At 44.5% G+C, this 13,642-nt stretch overlaps 1 protein-coding gene and 1 long non-coding RNA gene across 6 annotated transcripts in view; one reads left to right on the forward strand and one right to left on the reverse strand.

Moving 5' to 3' along the window:
• Positions 1–348: 348 nt before the first annotated feature.
• Positions 349–3,307, reverse strand: LOC109497692. 2 transcript variants are annotated; one of them, XR_002740653.2, is made up of 3 exons: positions 3,022–3,307; positions 2,185–2,314; positions 349–842 (listed from the first exon to the last, which is right to left on the reverse strand). It is a non-coding gene; the product is annotated as an uncharacterized LOC109497692 (long non-coding RNA). The 2 variants fall into 2 exon arrangements; XR_002154058.3 differs by lacking the exon at positions 3,022–3,307 and having other exon boundaries at positions 2,185–2,606.
• Positions 2,693–13,642, forward strand: part of ZNF862 (zinc finger protein 862) — a 37,471-nt gene continuing 26,521 nt past the window's right edge. For 2 of the 4 annotated variants that reach the window (XM_003983202.6, XM_045052973.1), the window contains exons 1-2: positions 2,693–2,966; positions 12,462–12,573. In XM_003983202.6, the coding sequence (XP_003983251.2) occupies positions 2,943–2,966; positions 12,462–12,573 (136 nt within the window). In that variant the 5' untranslated portion in view covers positions 2,693–2,942. Of the gene's footprint in view, positions 2,967–7,080; positions 7,104–11,966; positions 12,297–12,461; positions 12,574–13,642 lie in introns of those variants that run through there. The other 2 variants (XM_006929477.5, XM_006929478.5) reach the window with 2 other exon arrangements.

Below are 13,642 nucleotides of genomic sequence, written 5' to 3' on the forward strand. Positions count from 1 at the left end.
AGCCTGGAGCCTGCTTCGGATTCTGTGTCTCCCCCTCTCTCAGCTCCTCCCCTGCTCACACTACGTGTCTCTCAAAAAAATGAATAAACATTAAAAAAAATTTTTTTTAAAACCCAAAACTTCAAATTATGACTTAAAACACCCATATGTAAAAGTACAGAAAACAATTTTATAGTTGATTTTACCAACACTTTTATAATAATCACTGCCTTACTTTCTGTCATTTTATTTCTATGTATACATAATGGGAGGGCCACATGGGGGCTTTCTGGAATGCTGGAGATTTTCTGTCTCTGATCTGAGCGGTGGCTACCTAGAACACAGGTAAAAACACATCAAGTTATACACTTAAGATTTCTGCACTTTATTATTTGTCCTATTCTTATTACATATATTACACCCATATATATTACAAACGAAATAATATATGGTTACAATGACTTCAAATAATTTTATGTCTGTGACCAGGGCACCGGGGTGCAAAAGTATCTGGCCCCAGTGGTCCCAAACAGACCAGGTTCGGTCACTCGCTGCTGACAAAGTCCAAAGACAGAGAGATGAGCGGTGGTGAAACAAGAAAGGAGTGTATTTCAGTGTGGCCAATGCTGGGAAGACAGCGGACTAGTGTTTCAAAGACTATCTCCAAAACCTCTGGGTTTATACAGTGAAAATGTGGGCAAAAGTTGGGGGGGGGGGTACATGCAGGTGGGCAGCAAAAGTAAGGTCGATCGCTGTCTTGAGGTCAGTCATGTGGGGTCTTGCTGGCTCGGGGCACTTGTTACTGCTTGAGGGGCTAGTTCTGGTCCCCATCACAGGATGCTTTGCCTGAGTTAAGACAAAAGCTGGGAAGAACATAACCAATCAGAAAGTATAGATGAGCTCAAGATGGAGGCGGCTGATGTTCTGTTTCATGTCTTTTTTTTTTTTAATGTTTATTTATTTTTGAGAGAAAGAGACAGAGTGTGAGCGGGGAAGGGGCAGAGAGTGAGGGAGACACAGAATCCGAAGCAGGTTCCAGGCTCTGAGGGGTCAGCACAGAGTCGGACGTGGGTCTCGAACTTGGCCTGAGCCAAAGTCAGATGCTTAACCTGAGCCACCCAGACGCCCTGAATGTCTTTTAAAGAAGATGAGAGAATAGGGGCGCCTGAGTGGCTTAATCTGTTAAGCGTCTGACTCATGATTTCGGCTCAGGTCATGATCTCATGGTCATGAGACTCAGCCCCACCTTGGGCTCCAAGCTGGGGGTGGAGCCTGTTCAAGATTCTCTCTCTCCTACTCCCTCTGCGGCAGCTCACACTTGCCCTCGAACTCTCTCTCTCTCACAAAACAAAACAAAACAAAACAAAACAAAAAAACAAAACAGAGAGAGAGAGAGAAGAAAGGAAAGCAAGTATATCTTTATAGAGCTTGGACTTCTTTCTTTCCTCCCTAAATTCATCCTCTACTCTGCAGTATGCCTGATCCAACTGAAGTGCAAATTTGCCCACACCATTCACCCGCTTAAAACTCATTTCAGACTCCTTAAGGTAGCATACAATGCCCTCCATGTCCAGCTCCCAAGTATCTCTCCAATGTCTTTTCCCACAACTTCCTGTCTTACGCTGCACCTACCATTTGCTCACCTGCCTGGCTTAATTTATGTTATTTCTTATGGCCACTGCCCTCTTCACAACACCTTTGTTCCCCTCCTATTTTAGCTCAGGCTACCATAACAAAATGCCATAGGCCCGGTGGCTTAAACGGCAGAGATTTATTTTCTCACTGTTCCGGAGAATGGAGTTCAAGACCAAGACGCCATCATGGCCAAGAGGATGGTGGGAACTCTCTTCCTGGCTTACGGATAGCTGTCTTCTCACTGTTTCCTCATCTGGCAGAGAGACAGCAAGCTCTCTGGTGTCTCTTCTTGTAAGGACACTAATATCATCATGAGAGCCCCATCCTCATGATCTCATCTAAACCTAATTACCTCCCAAAGGCTCCACATCAAAATATTGTCACATAGGGGTTACATACAAATTCGGGGGTTACACAATTCCTTCCATAGCACCTCACGGCTGACTCCTACTCTTTAATTTAGTCCAGGTGCCACTTCCTCAGGAAATCCTTGACCTAAGCACCCCATATTCTCCCACCACTGTACTCTAAACGGTGACAAAGTGTGCTTTCATAGGGTCCTGGGCTTACCTCTCTCCTTGCACTTGTGTCTTTATTTTGTAGTTATCTGTTTCTGGTCTATTTCCCCAGTAGACTGTAAGCTCCTTGAAGGCACGGTTTTGTTTCATTCAGCTGTGTATTCCCAAACCTTGCACGGTGCCTGGCAACATGGTAGGCAGCCAATGATGCTTTTTGAATAAATGTTAAAAAAAAAAAAAAAAAAAGTATTGCCCTCCTTGATTGAATAAAGTCTGAAACCTTCAAGGTTGACAGTGGTCCTAAAAATGCGAGGGGACAGACCCAAGAACAGGCATTCTCACAGCCCAGGGAGATCTGTTTGCCTTTAACGCAAGATCTGGGAGAGCGTGGTGGGGATGTCACCTTTCAACCCTCAAGCGCGGCGGGAAGGGCAGGGAGGGAGCTGTTTGGCGTCCAATCAGGGTCCAGCATTTCGGGAGCCAATAGCGGGTTGAGAGCCACTGAACTAGGCCGGACTACGCTTCCCGTGATGCCCCGCCGTCTCGGGCCAGGCGGCTGCCGTAAAGCGGCTCGCCCGACACGGCGCTAGTCCGCGCTGCTCGCCTCTCCCGGCATCGGGAGCGCTACCGCCCTCCCGACGTGGGGGAGCCGGTTCTCGGCCGCGCGCCCTCCCCGCCGGGGCGTCCTGCCCTCCGGGGGCCCCGGCCCCCAAGGTGGTCGCGGCGGCGGCATCCTCAGGCCAGGCCGCGGGGGGAGGGGGCGGCCTGGAGGCAGTGGCGGGGTCAGCACGGGCCACCTCAAGCAGGGCCATGGAGCCCAGGGAGTCGGGGAAGGTAGGCCTGGAAGGGCCCTGGGGTCGCCCACTCCCCTCCCGTGTAGATCCCTGACCTGGGCTCCGGCGAGGCGGGCGGTATGGGCGGAGTCCCCACAGATGAGCCATCCTTGCAGGGAACGACTCGCCCGCTCGCCCGCCGCCTCGTTCTCCACACTTGGGCGGCCTTCTCCGGGCGGGTGTGGCGGGGAGGAGCGGGAGTCCCGCGCAGCCTCTCGGCCTCCCTTCCCTCTCCCGGTGGCCAAGCCATCCTCTGCCCCGTGGCCGCCCGGTTGATCCTGGGGTGGGTGACCGACTCAGGGTAGTGATGCAGAAGTGCTTCCTGTTTCCCCACACCTCTGCTGGGAGTTTTGAAGAGGCCCAGCATGTTTTAAGGCTGGCTAAAACCGTAGTGGAAGGCCGGGGGTAGGGATTACCGAGAAGCAGGGTGAAGGTTTGGCCCTGACTACATCCCCCTTCCCAAGAAAGGGCTGAGAGGAAAAAGAGAAGGCATCCGGCATATTTCTTGCCCACTTAAAAGTTACCGGCTTATCTACTTCGTGGAGTATCTGAGCACTGCCCAGAAGCATATTCCATAAACTTGCTTCAGGCTTGGGGTAGGAGGCTGTGAGTTGGAACAAAAGATGGGAGAAAGTGCTTGACGGTAGAGTTCAGTGGCTTTGACGGGATTGCTAAAGGCAGTGTCAGAAGACCAACTCGGTTATAGGCATCTGACTTGGAGACCGTGGCAGCCTCTTGGGACTAAGATCTTTCTGGATGTTCTTGGCAGCCTGATGCCCAATTTTTATTTCTTCTTTGGCACAGAGGGAATTCCCTTCACATATGTTTTCAAGGGTGTATTGAGTCCTTTTAAAAAAGAAATTCACTTAATAAACATATGCGGTCTGTGGTCTACTGTGAGCTAGATGGTGGAATACAGGATAAACATGAAGAGACCACTTTCCGCAAAGAGCTCTCCGTGGGACAGAGTTACTGACTTCAATAACTAGGACAAGGGGTGCCTGGGTGGCTCAGTCGGTTGAGCGTCCGACTTCGGCTCAGGTCACGATCTCGCGGTCCGTGAGTTGGAGCCCCGCGTCGGGCTCTGGGCTGATGGCTCAGAGCCTGGAGCCTGCTTCCGATTCTGTGTCTCCCTCTCTCTCTGCCCCTCCCCCGTTCATGCTCTGTCTCTCTCTGTCTCAAAAATAAATAAATGTTAAAAAAAATAAAATAAAATAACTAGGACAAGCCTGAAAGCGCTGTCCCAGAGACAAAAGAGAAAAGATAATGAGGTTATTTCCACGCTGTAGCTTCTTCTGGAAAGGCTAGGAAGGAATGAGTTACAAAAGAAGTTACCCCTTGCTTAAGTCTCTCTTCCACACTCCCTCTCCTCCACAAGCTACAGTGATGTATTTATGTAACAGATGAAACAACCCAAGTAAACAGTGTGAGACAAAGCTCAACAGAACCCAACTAAAGAAAGATTGAAGGTGAACCCTGTGCCAGCCTCACGATAAACACTGTAGGGGATATCAAAGTAGTCAAGGAAATGGCCCGTACCCTCAGGCAATATCCCCTGATTAGTTTCTAAACCTGAGTTTGGGGAGCAAAGTGTAATGTGGAAGAAGGATTGTTGGAAATTGAAATTAGCAATTTGAGGTTGATCTCAAACTATTCTGTTTAGTTGTAGGCTTTCTTAGCATTTAATGGGAGAAGAGAGAAATGCAAACAATTTGGGAGGTAGGGGAGAAATGTGATGTCCCGTCCAGGCCTAACCACTAAATGAAAACCCCCCTTGGGGACTGGAACTTTCACTCTGGATTCTAATCTTGATTGTAGGGTGTCTCCAAAAGATGCTCACCCTTCCAAATGCATCAGTTTTCTAACCTGGGAAATTAGAAGGTTATCCAAAGACGAAATAAAGCGACTGCAAACACTGGCAGTGTTAGATGTCTTGCACATGAGTGGCAGTAACTAGGCTGGGTGCAATGTCTGCTAAAGTTCCATTCTGAGTATCTTTTTTTTTTTTTTTTTTTTTGGGCTCAAGGCTGGAAGACTGGGTGTCCACTTGAGGTAGTAGCTTGGTCAGTTAATAGTATCTTCCTTTGGTGCTATTTTGTGATATTTGTTAACTAACAGCAATCTTGGCCTATTGGATTGGGTGGGGGGTATCTTACATACAAAGACTTTTCGCCATCACTCTATCCCATTATCCTGTTTTATTTTCTTCCCAGCCTTTATCACTCTATAAATTCTCACAATTATTTATTCTCACATGTGCTGACTTTGCTCTCTGTTGTATCCCCAGTTAGGACAATGGAGCAGCGTGTGGCATTTAATAAGTTCTCAGTTATTTTTGGAATGAATGACTCATAAAGTAGCGTTGCTACAGGATCCCTTTTGCTAGAGGTTATGAATGCTCTGGAGCTCGCAGTCTGACACCCCATGTGCCCTCTGGGAGACTGTATTTTTAGTGCTGCCACATAGGGGTATTTATTGTGTGTATAGTTATTGCCTCAGCATTTCTGGTTCCTGCCCCTTCTGCCTTGTCCATGGAAGTGCTCACTCCTATCTCCCTTTTTTCTAGACCCAGTTCTATTATTACACTTACTGGTGTCTCTCAGCTCCCAAGAGGTTTTAATCTGGACAATAGTGATAGTGTTTTCCGTATCTTAGGATCACCATGCACCAAGCCCATGAGAAACAACTAATAAATGTATTTGGAATGAAATAATTAAGAGCCTGTGAAATACTTTGTATATAATGTGGTGGGGGGAAGGGGTAGGTAATGGTGAAGGAGGTCATAACATAAGCCAATCAGCATAGGTTTCCTGAGTACCTCCAGCTCCATGAGAGATACAGAGGCTTCCTTGCTCAGGAGAAAGAGAAATGCGTGGACCACATGGTTAGGAAATCCCTCGCAAAAGAGGCGGAATGTGAGTAGGAACCTGATGAGTAGGTACAAGGAAGTAGGCGGAGTCAGGGAATCTAAAGGTCCGGTGTGTAGAAGGAGGAAAGACGCAAGACATGTTAAGTGATTGCAATGGCACTAATCTGTCTGCAGTAGAGATTCCAGGTCCGGCAATACACAGAGCTCAAGTTAGGAAGATGGGTTAGTTTCAGATCAAGGGAACTTGGTGCTGGGCTAAGTCAGAGCTCTGCCGTATAGACAGAGGGAACCACTAAAATAGAACATCCAGAGATACTCTTTGCTTTATATATAGGTAAAGAATTGCTTTTATTGAAGATCTGTGTTTTCTTTACATGGACATCAATTGGAATCAGAAGGTTCTTGCCATAATATTGGCTCAAAGAGAGATACCAGAGTTAGGGCAATCACTCTTGTTGGGAAGATACTTCTTTATTATCTAAGCATTCAGTCCTGGTCATTCTCTTCATCCTTGGGGATGCTGAAGTAATGGGCCCATTGGCTTTTATTAGAAGCCCACCTGTTCCCTCAGGAAGAAAGGGGAAGGGATGGGTGTGAATAGGGAGCCTTGCTTGTCCTTGGTTACAAGTTCAACCTGTCCTGTTTGGAACAGCTTGCTCGCTAGTCCTGGGGCACAGTAATCACCCCGGGTTCTGCCTTCAGTCTAACCTCAAGCATCCTCTTCCCCCTTCCCCCTGTTGGCTCCCCTTAGACCATATCTTATGTGTACCCCTTTGCTGTCTGACTGCCTTGTTTTAGCGGAGCGCATCCTCCAGCAGGATTTTGGAAATATAATCACATTTTGCATTGGAAGACACTCTGAGTGCAAATAGTTATTTCAAACATGCACATTTGGCAGGGCAATTCTATTAAAAAATATTTTTTACTGAAGTACCACTGCCATCCTATGTTTTATTACTTTCAGGAATGCAACATAGTGATTGGACAATTCTACACGTGACTCAGTGCTCACTGCAAGTGTTGTTACCATCTGCCACTGCACGGCATTATTAAATATTATTGACAGCATTCTCCGTTCCGTACTGTTCAGCCCCATGTCTTATTTATTTTATGACTGGAAGTTTGTGTCTCTTAATCCCCTTCACCTAGTTCTCCTACTGCCATCCCCCCATCCCTCTGGCAACCACCAGTTTGTTCTCTGTGTTTATGAGTCTGTTTCAGTTTGTTACTTTGTTTTCTTTTTTAGATTCCACTAAAATTCCACTTTAGGTAAGTCATACTCTATTTGTCTTTTTTGTCTGACTTCTTTCACTTAGCATAATACCTTCTAGATCCACCCATGTTGTCACAAATGGCAAGATCTCATTCTTTTTTATGGCTGATATTGGTATGGCTGATTATATGGCTGATATATAGTATTTCTGTTTAGAATCTCCGTATTGTTTTCCACAATGGCTGCACCAATTTACGTCGCAAACGGCACGAGTGCTCTCTTTTCTGAATATCCTCATCAGTACTTGTTATTTCTTACCTTGTTTTTTTGTTTTTAGTTTAAGTAATCTCTACACCCAGTGTGGGGCTTGAACTCACAACCCCGAGATCAAGAGTTGCGTGCTCTACTGACTGAGCCAGCCACGTACCCCTGTAATTTCTTGTCTTTTTGATACTAGCCATTTTGGCTGGGGTGCAAGGTGATATCTCATTGTTCTTTGATTTGCATTTCCCTGATGATTACTGATGTTGAACATTATTTCATGTGTCGACCATCTGTATGTCTTCTTTGGAAAAATGTCTATCCAAATCCTTTGCTCATTTAAAAAAATTTTTTTTAGTGTTTATTTATATCTGAGAGAGAGACAGAGAGACAGTGTGCGAGAATGGGAGGGGGAGAGAGAGATGGAGACAGAATCTGAAGCAGGCTCCAGGCTCTGAGCTGTCAGCACAGAGCTGGATGCAGGGCTCGAACTTGTGAGCCATGAGATTATGACCTGAGCCAAAGTCAGACACAACCGACTGAGCCACCCAGGCACCCCTGTGTCTGCTCATTTTTTAGTTAGTTTTTTTTTTTTTTTTTTAGGATGTTGAGTTCTGTAAGTTCGTTGTGTATTTTGGATATTAACCTCTTATACATCATTTACAAATATCTTCTCCCATTCACTGGTTGCCTTTTTGTTTTATTGATGGTTTCCTTCACTGTGCAAAAACCTTTTATTTTGGTGCAGTCCCAACAGTTTAGTTTTACTTTTATTTCCCTTACCTGAGGAGACATCTTGTAAATATGTTGCTAAGGTTGATGTCCAAGAGATTACTGCCTATGTTTTCTGTTAGGAGTTTTATGGTTTTAATTCTCACATTTAGGTCTTTAAGCCACTTTGAGATTTTTTTATGTGTGTATGGTGTAAGAGAGTAGCCCAGTTTCATTCTTTTGCATGTAGTTATACAGTTTTCCCAGCACTATTTATTGAAAAGTCTGTCTTTTCCCCCATTGTATATACTGGCCTCCTTAGTCACAAATTAATTGACCATATACAAGGGGGGTTATTTCCGGGTTTTCTGTCCTGTTCTGTTGATCTATGTGTCTGTTTTTGTGCCACTACCATACTGTTTAGATTAATACAGTTTTGTGGTATATCTTGAAATCTGAGATTGTGATACTTCCAGCTTTGGTCTTTTTTCTGAAGATTGCTTTGGCTATTTGGGTCTTTTGTGGTTCCATACAAATTTTAGGATTCTTTGTTCTAGTTCCGTGAAAAGTGGTGTTAGTGTTTTGATATGGATTGCATTGAATCTGTAGATTGCTTTGGGTAATATGGACATTTTGACAGTATTGATTCTTTCAGTCCATGAGCATGGTATATCTTTCCGTGTGTGTGTGTGTGTGCGTGTGTGTGTGTGTTGTCTTCATTTCTTTGATCACTGTCTTATAGTTTACAGAGTATAGGTCTTTTACTTCTTTGGTTAAATTTATTCCTAGGCATTTTATTCTTTTTGGTTCAGTTGTAAGTGGAATTGTTTTCATAATTTCTCTTTCTGCTACTTTGTTATTAGTATAGAGAAATGCAACAGATTTCTGAATATTAATTTTATATTCTGCATCTTTACAGAATTCATTTATTAGTTCTGATAGCTTTTTGGTGGAGTCTTTAGGGTTTTCTATGTGTAATATCATGTCATCTGCAAATAGTGATCGCTATACTTCTTCCTTACCAATTTGGATCCTTCTATTTTTTTTGCTTGTCTGATTGCTGTGGCTGGGACTTCTAGTACTATGTTGAATAAAAGTGGTAGAAGTGGACATCTACATCTTATTTCTGATCTTAGAGGAAAAGCTTCCAGTTTTTCCATCATTAAATATGATGCTAACTGTGGATTTTTCATATATGGGCTTTATTATGTTGGTATACGTTCCCTCTAAGCCTACTTTGTTAGTTTTTACATGAAAGGATGTTTATTTTGTCAAATGTCAAATGCATCTATTGAGATGATATGGCTTTTATCCTTCTGTTTGTTAATGTGATGCATCACATTGATTGATTTGCAAATACTCAGTCATCCTTGCATCACTGGAATAAATCCCACTTGATTGTGCTGAATGGATGCTTTTAATGTATTGTTGAATTCTGTTTGCTACTATTTCTTGAGAATTTTTGCATCTTTGTTTGTCAGGTATATTGATCTGTAGTTTCTTTTTTTGTAGTGTCCTTGTCTGGTTTTGGTTAATGCTGGCCTCAGTAAGAATTGGGAAGTTTTTTTTCCTTTACTGTCTTTTAGAATTTTGAGAAGAATAGGTTTTAATTCTTCTTTACATGTTTGGTAGAATTCACCTGTGAAGCCATTTGGTCCTGGACTTTTGTTTGTTGGGAGTTTTTTGGTTACTGAATAAATTTAATTACTAGCAATCAGTCTGTTCAAATTTTCTGTTTCTTCCAGATTCAGTTTTGGATGATTGTATGTTTCTAGGAATTTATCTATTTCTTCTAGGTTGTTCAATTGTTGACATATGACTTTTCATAGTATTCTCTTGTAATCCTTTGTGTTTCTGGGGTATCCATTGTTATTTCTCCTCTTTCATTCCTGATTTTATTTATCTAAGTCCTCTTGCTTTTTTTCTTGATGAGTCTGGCTAAAGGTTTATCAATGTTGTTTATCCTTTCTAAAGAACCAGCTCTTAGATTCATTGATCTTTTCTTTTCTTTGTATTTCATTTATTTCCACTCTGGTCTTTATTATTTCCTTCCTTTGGGCTCTGTTTGTTCTTCTTTTTCTAGTTCCTCTAAGGATAAGATTAGATTGAGATTTTTCTTGCTTCTTGAGGTAGACTTGTATTGCTATAAACTTCCCTCTTAGAACTGCTTTTGCTGTGTCTCAAAGATTTTGGACCATTGTGTTTCCAAACCATTTTTGTTTTTAAAATTGTTCATTCATACATATTCATAGGTGAAAGACTGTAAGTTTACATATCAGGTGTCAATAGTAATTCTTTTTTAGTAAGGGGATTGTGGGTGATCTTAAAACATTTTTTCTGCTCATTGTCTAAATTTTCTGCGGTGAACACGTATTAACTCATAAGAAAAGCAGTCAAATTATTTTTTTAAGTATACAGCTCAACAGTGAGTGATAAGAACTATCTATATTATTTTTCTCAAGAAGCTTTGACTGTTGAGTTAAAATAGATATTTCACCTGCTCGAAATCTGACCATAAAGTTACAAGGCAATTTTAGACAAATGTACTAGAACTTGTCATAAACGGAAATAAACGTGTCCCCTTCACAGTTGTCCCTCTGGAAGGCCTTCTACTTACCCCAAAGATACTATTTCCCAAAATGTTGTTTTGCTTTGGTGGTGGGGAATTTATATTTTGTTAATAATTTTCTTTATCAGACTAAGTGATAAATGTTCGGGGTATGAAATTAAAAGGATAAACGGAGCAATGTTTTCTGCCTATTTCCTTTTCTGATGATTTCTTTTATAATGGTTTGTTGCATGGCCGCGGATTCTTCCCTCTCTGGGGCTATGATGATAGTTTTGTTTTGGAAAAGTTTTCTTTTCCATGCCTCACATTCATTTCCTCAGTTCCAACCTGCCTCCTCTCCCTGCCACCATCTGCAAGAACCTTTCTCCAGATGTCTGATAGTCCAGCTTAATGGTCGGACGCTTAATAGTCAGAAACCAAAATTCTAACTGGAAGCCCAGAGTCCGTGGAAGGCGGGGCGGCTTGTCAGCACTGAGCCTTGCAGGGGAATCTGGGCAGGCATTTCTTGGCGAACAGCTTTCCCCCCATTCTTGTTGTCTTACCCTTGCTGCCTTCACTCCCAGGCTGGAGGTTCTCGGCACTGCAGTTTCTGAGCCTTTTTTTGGATTTTGTGGTATAAATTGGGTCGTTTCTCAGTTTGCCCACTGCTGGGCGAGGATTTGATTTCTTTGGGTCTGCTCAGTTACTACTTTTTCATCTACTTTTCAGTTTCCAAAATCCTATTGCTTCTGTCTCCTCCACCTCCCTCCTTGTTCTGTTTCCTATCCTTGTGGGTGTTTTCTTTTGGAGTGTTTTGGCAGGGAGGGTGTCTTTAAAAAAAAATTTTTTTTTTTACATTTATTTATTTATTTTTGAGAGAGACAGAGACAGAGCACAGCGGGGGAGGGGCAGAGAGAAAAGGAGACACAGAATCCAAAGCAGGCTCCAGGCCCCCCCTAGCCATCCGCACAGAGCCTGCTGCGGGGCTCGAGCTCACGAACCGCGAGATCATGACCTGAGCCGCAGTCGGAAGCTCAAGTGACTGAGCCATGCAGGCGCCCCAGGGAGGGTGTCTTAAATTCACAGGGAGGATGCAGAATTCAGTGTACTTGTTCAATCCACCGTCTTACACCAGAGCTCCCCCAAAATATTTTCTGATCCCTGGACCCCTTTTTGGCAGAACAGAGCTATTTAAAAAAAATTTTTTTTTAACGTTTATTTATTTTTGAGACAGAGAGAGACAGCATGAACGGGGGAGGGTCAGAGAGAGAAGGAGACACAGAATCTGAAACAGGCTCCAGGCTCTGAGCTGTCAGCACAGAGCCCAACACCGGGCTCGAACTCACAGACCACAAGATCATGACCTGAGCCGAAGTCGGACGCCCAACCGACTGAGCCACCCAGGCGCCCCATAGAACAGAGCTATTTTACAAGCTCCATGGGATATATAGTTCTCCACTGTAAACCTTTGCCTGTCTTGATCACTGACTTCATCGGCAGACATAGTTCTGAAGGACTTTCAACTGTTTCCAGAAATTAGATATGTCTTCCTTACCATGTTCAAGATTTTGCACAAGAATGTGCCCTAGGTTGTTGCTGAGGCACTGGCTGAGAATACCGGGTACTGTGGCAGGCGAGGAGGGTGCCAGGAAAGGATGACGGGAGTTCCTGAGTCAGACTTCTCCATGACAGTTGTTTCGGTGTGTGGCCCTTCCTGTGGACCCAGGAGGTGAGAGAGGTGGGGTCTTTAGGTCTTATATGTAGATTGACGAAGCCCCTCCTCTAGTTTGATAGGTTCCCAGAGCACAGGTGCCCTCAGGGGGTGTGAACACAGGTGCGGAAGATTCATCAGAGGAGGAAATTGGTGCTTAGCAGGTGTCATTTTTCCCTCCAGGCTCCTGTGACCTTTGATGACATCACTGTATACTTGCTTCAGGGGGAATGGATGCTGCTGAGTCAACAACAGAAGGAGATCTGTGGTTCTGACAAGCTGGTGGCACCACTAGGTATGGGCCCCTGTTCGCTTCCCCACCGCCTCGGTCTAGGTCAGCATTCCAAATCATATCCGACTCTGCCGTACTGGAGAATTTTCTGGAATCCTACCATTTTTTTCAGGCCTGTTGACACCATTCACCTGCGCAGCCCCTTATGTAACTTAACTGCACAAGATTCACGCACCACCCTTTCTCTCCTTCTCGTACGTTGGCCAAGAGAAGTGGGGAACTGGAGCATGTCAGGGCTGGACCTTGATGCCTTACCGTATCACACGGTGCCAGCAGGAAGCCCGGCCTGTGGTGGGTGGAGCTGCAGGGTGGATTTTGTTTCAGGTGCCCACAGGACACTGGAGGTAGTGAGTGTTGGAAGCAGCAGCATCATCTGGCCTGTGGAGATCTGGGCCCGGGCCCAGCCCCCACCACGTGACTCTGGCGTGCCTTCGACCCAACTTTCACATTTTAAGTCTTGGTTTCCTTCGTAGGGCTGTCGTAGAGGCTTAAGGAGCTAAAGCCACTTAAAACTTTGTGCCCATGTAGGTGTATTTCACCTTTTCTATTTTCTGAATGTCCTTTCTCTGCTTCTGTGGGTAGACTTTCAGTGCCACGGACAGACGTGATTGTAATTCAACACGTGTGTACAACGTATGTGCTATTTTCTCAATTCACTTGGACGACCATGTGACACGCCTTTCTCTTCTTGTCATCTCGGCCCCCCACCCCCCCATCTAAGGCTGCGGGAGCCACAGGCAGCTCTCTGTGGGCGCAGGGGCTACAGCGGGTTCTCCCAGGCCTGCCAAACCCAGTTGGAAAACTGCCGGTTCTTTTAAACCAAAAGTTGCAGAGTCGCGGCTCACAGGCCTTTATTCTGCTTTCATCACTTTTGCTTGGTTTCTCTACAATATTTTTTATTTTTTTAAGTTTTTTTTTTTTTAACATTTATTTATTTTTGAAACAGAGAGAGACAGAGCATGAACGGGGGAGGGTCAGAGAAAGAGGGAGACACAGAATCCGAAACAGGCTCCAGGCTCTGAAGTGTCAGCACAGAGCCCGACGCGGGGCTCGAACTCCCGGACCGCGAGAT

This window comes from Felis catus, chromosome A2, assembly GCF_018350175.1.
Source record: "Felis catus isolate Fca126 chromosome A2, F.catus_Fca126_mat1.0, whole genome shotgun sequence".
Lineage (NCBI taxonomy): Eukaryota > Metazoa > Chordata > Mammalia > Carnivora > Felidae > Felis > Felis catus.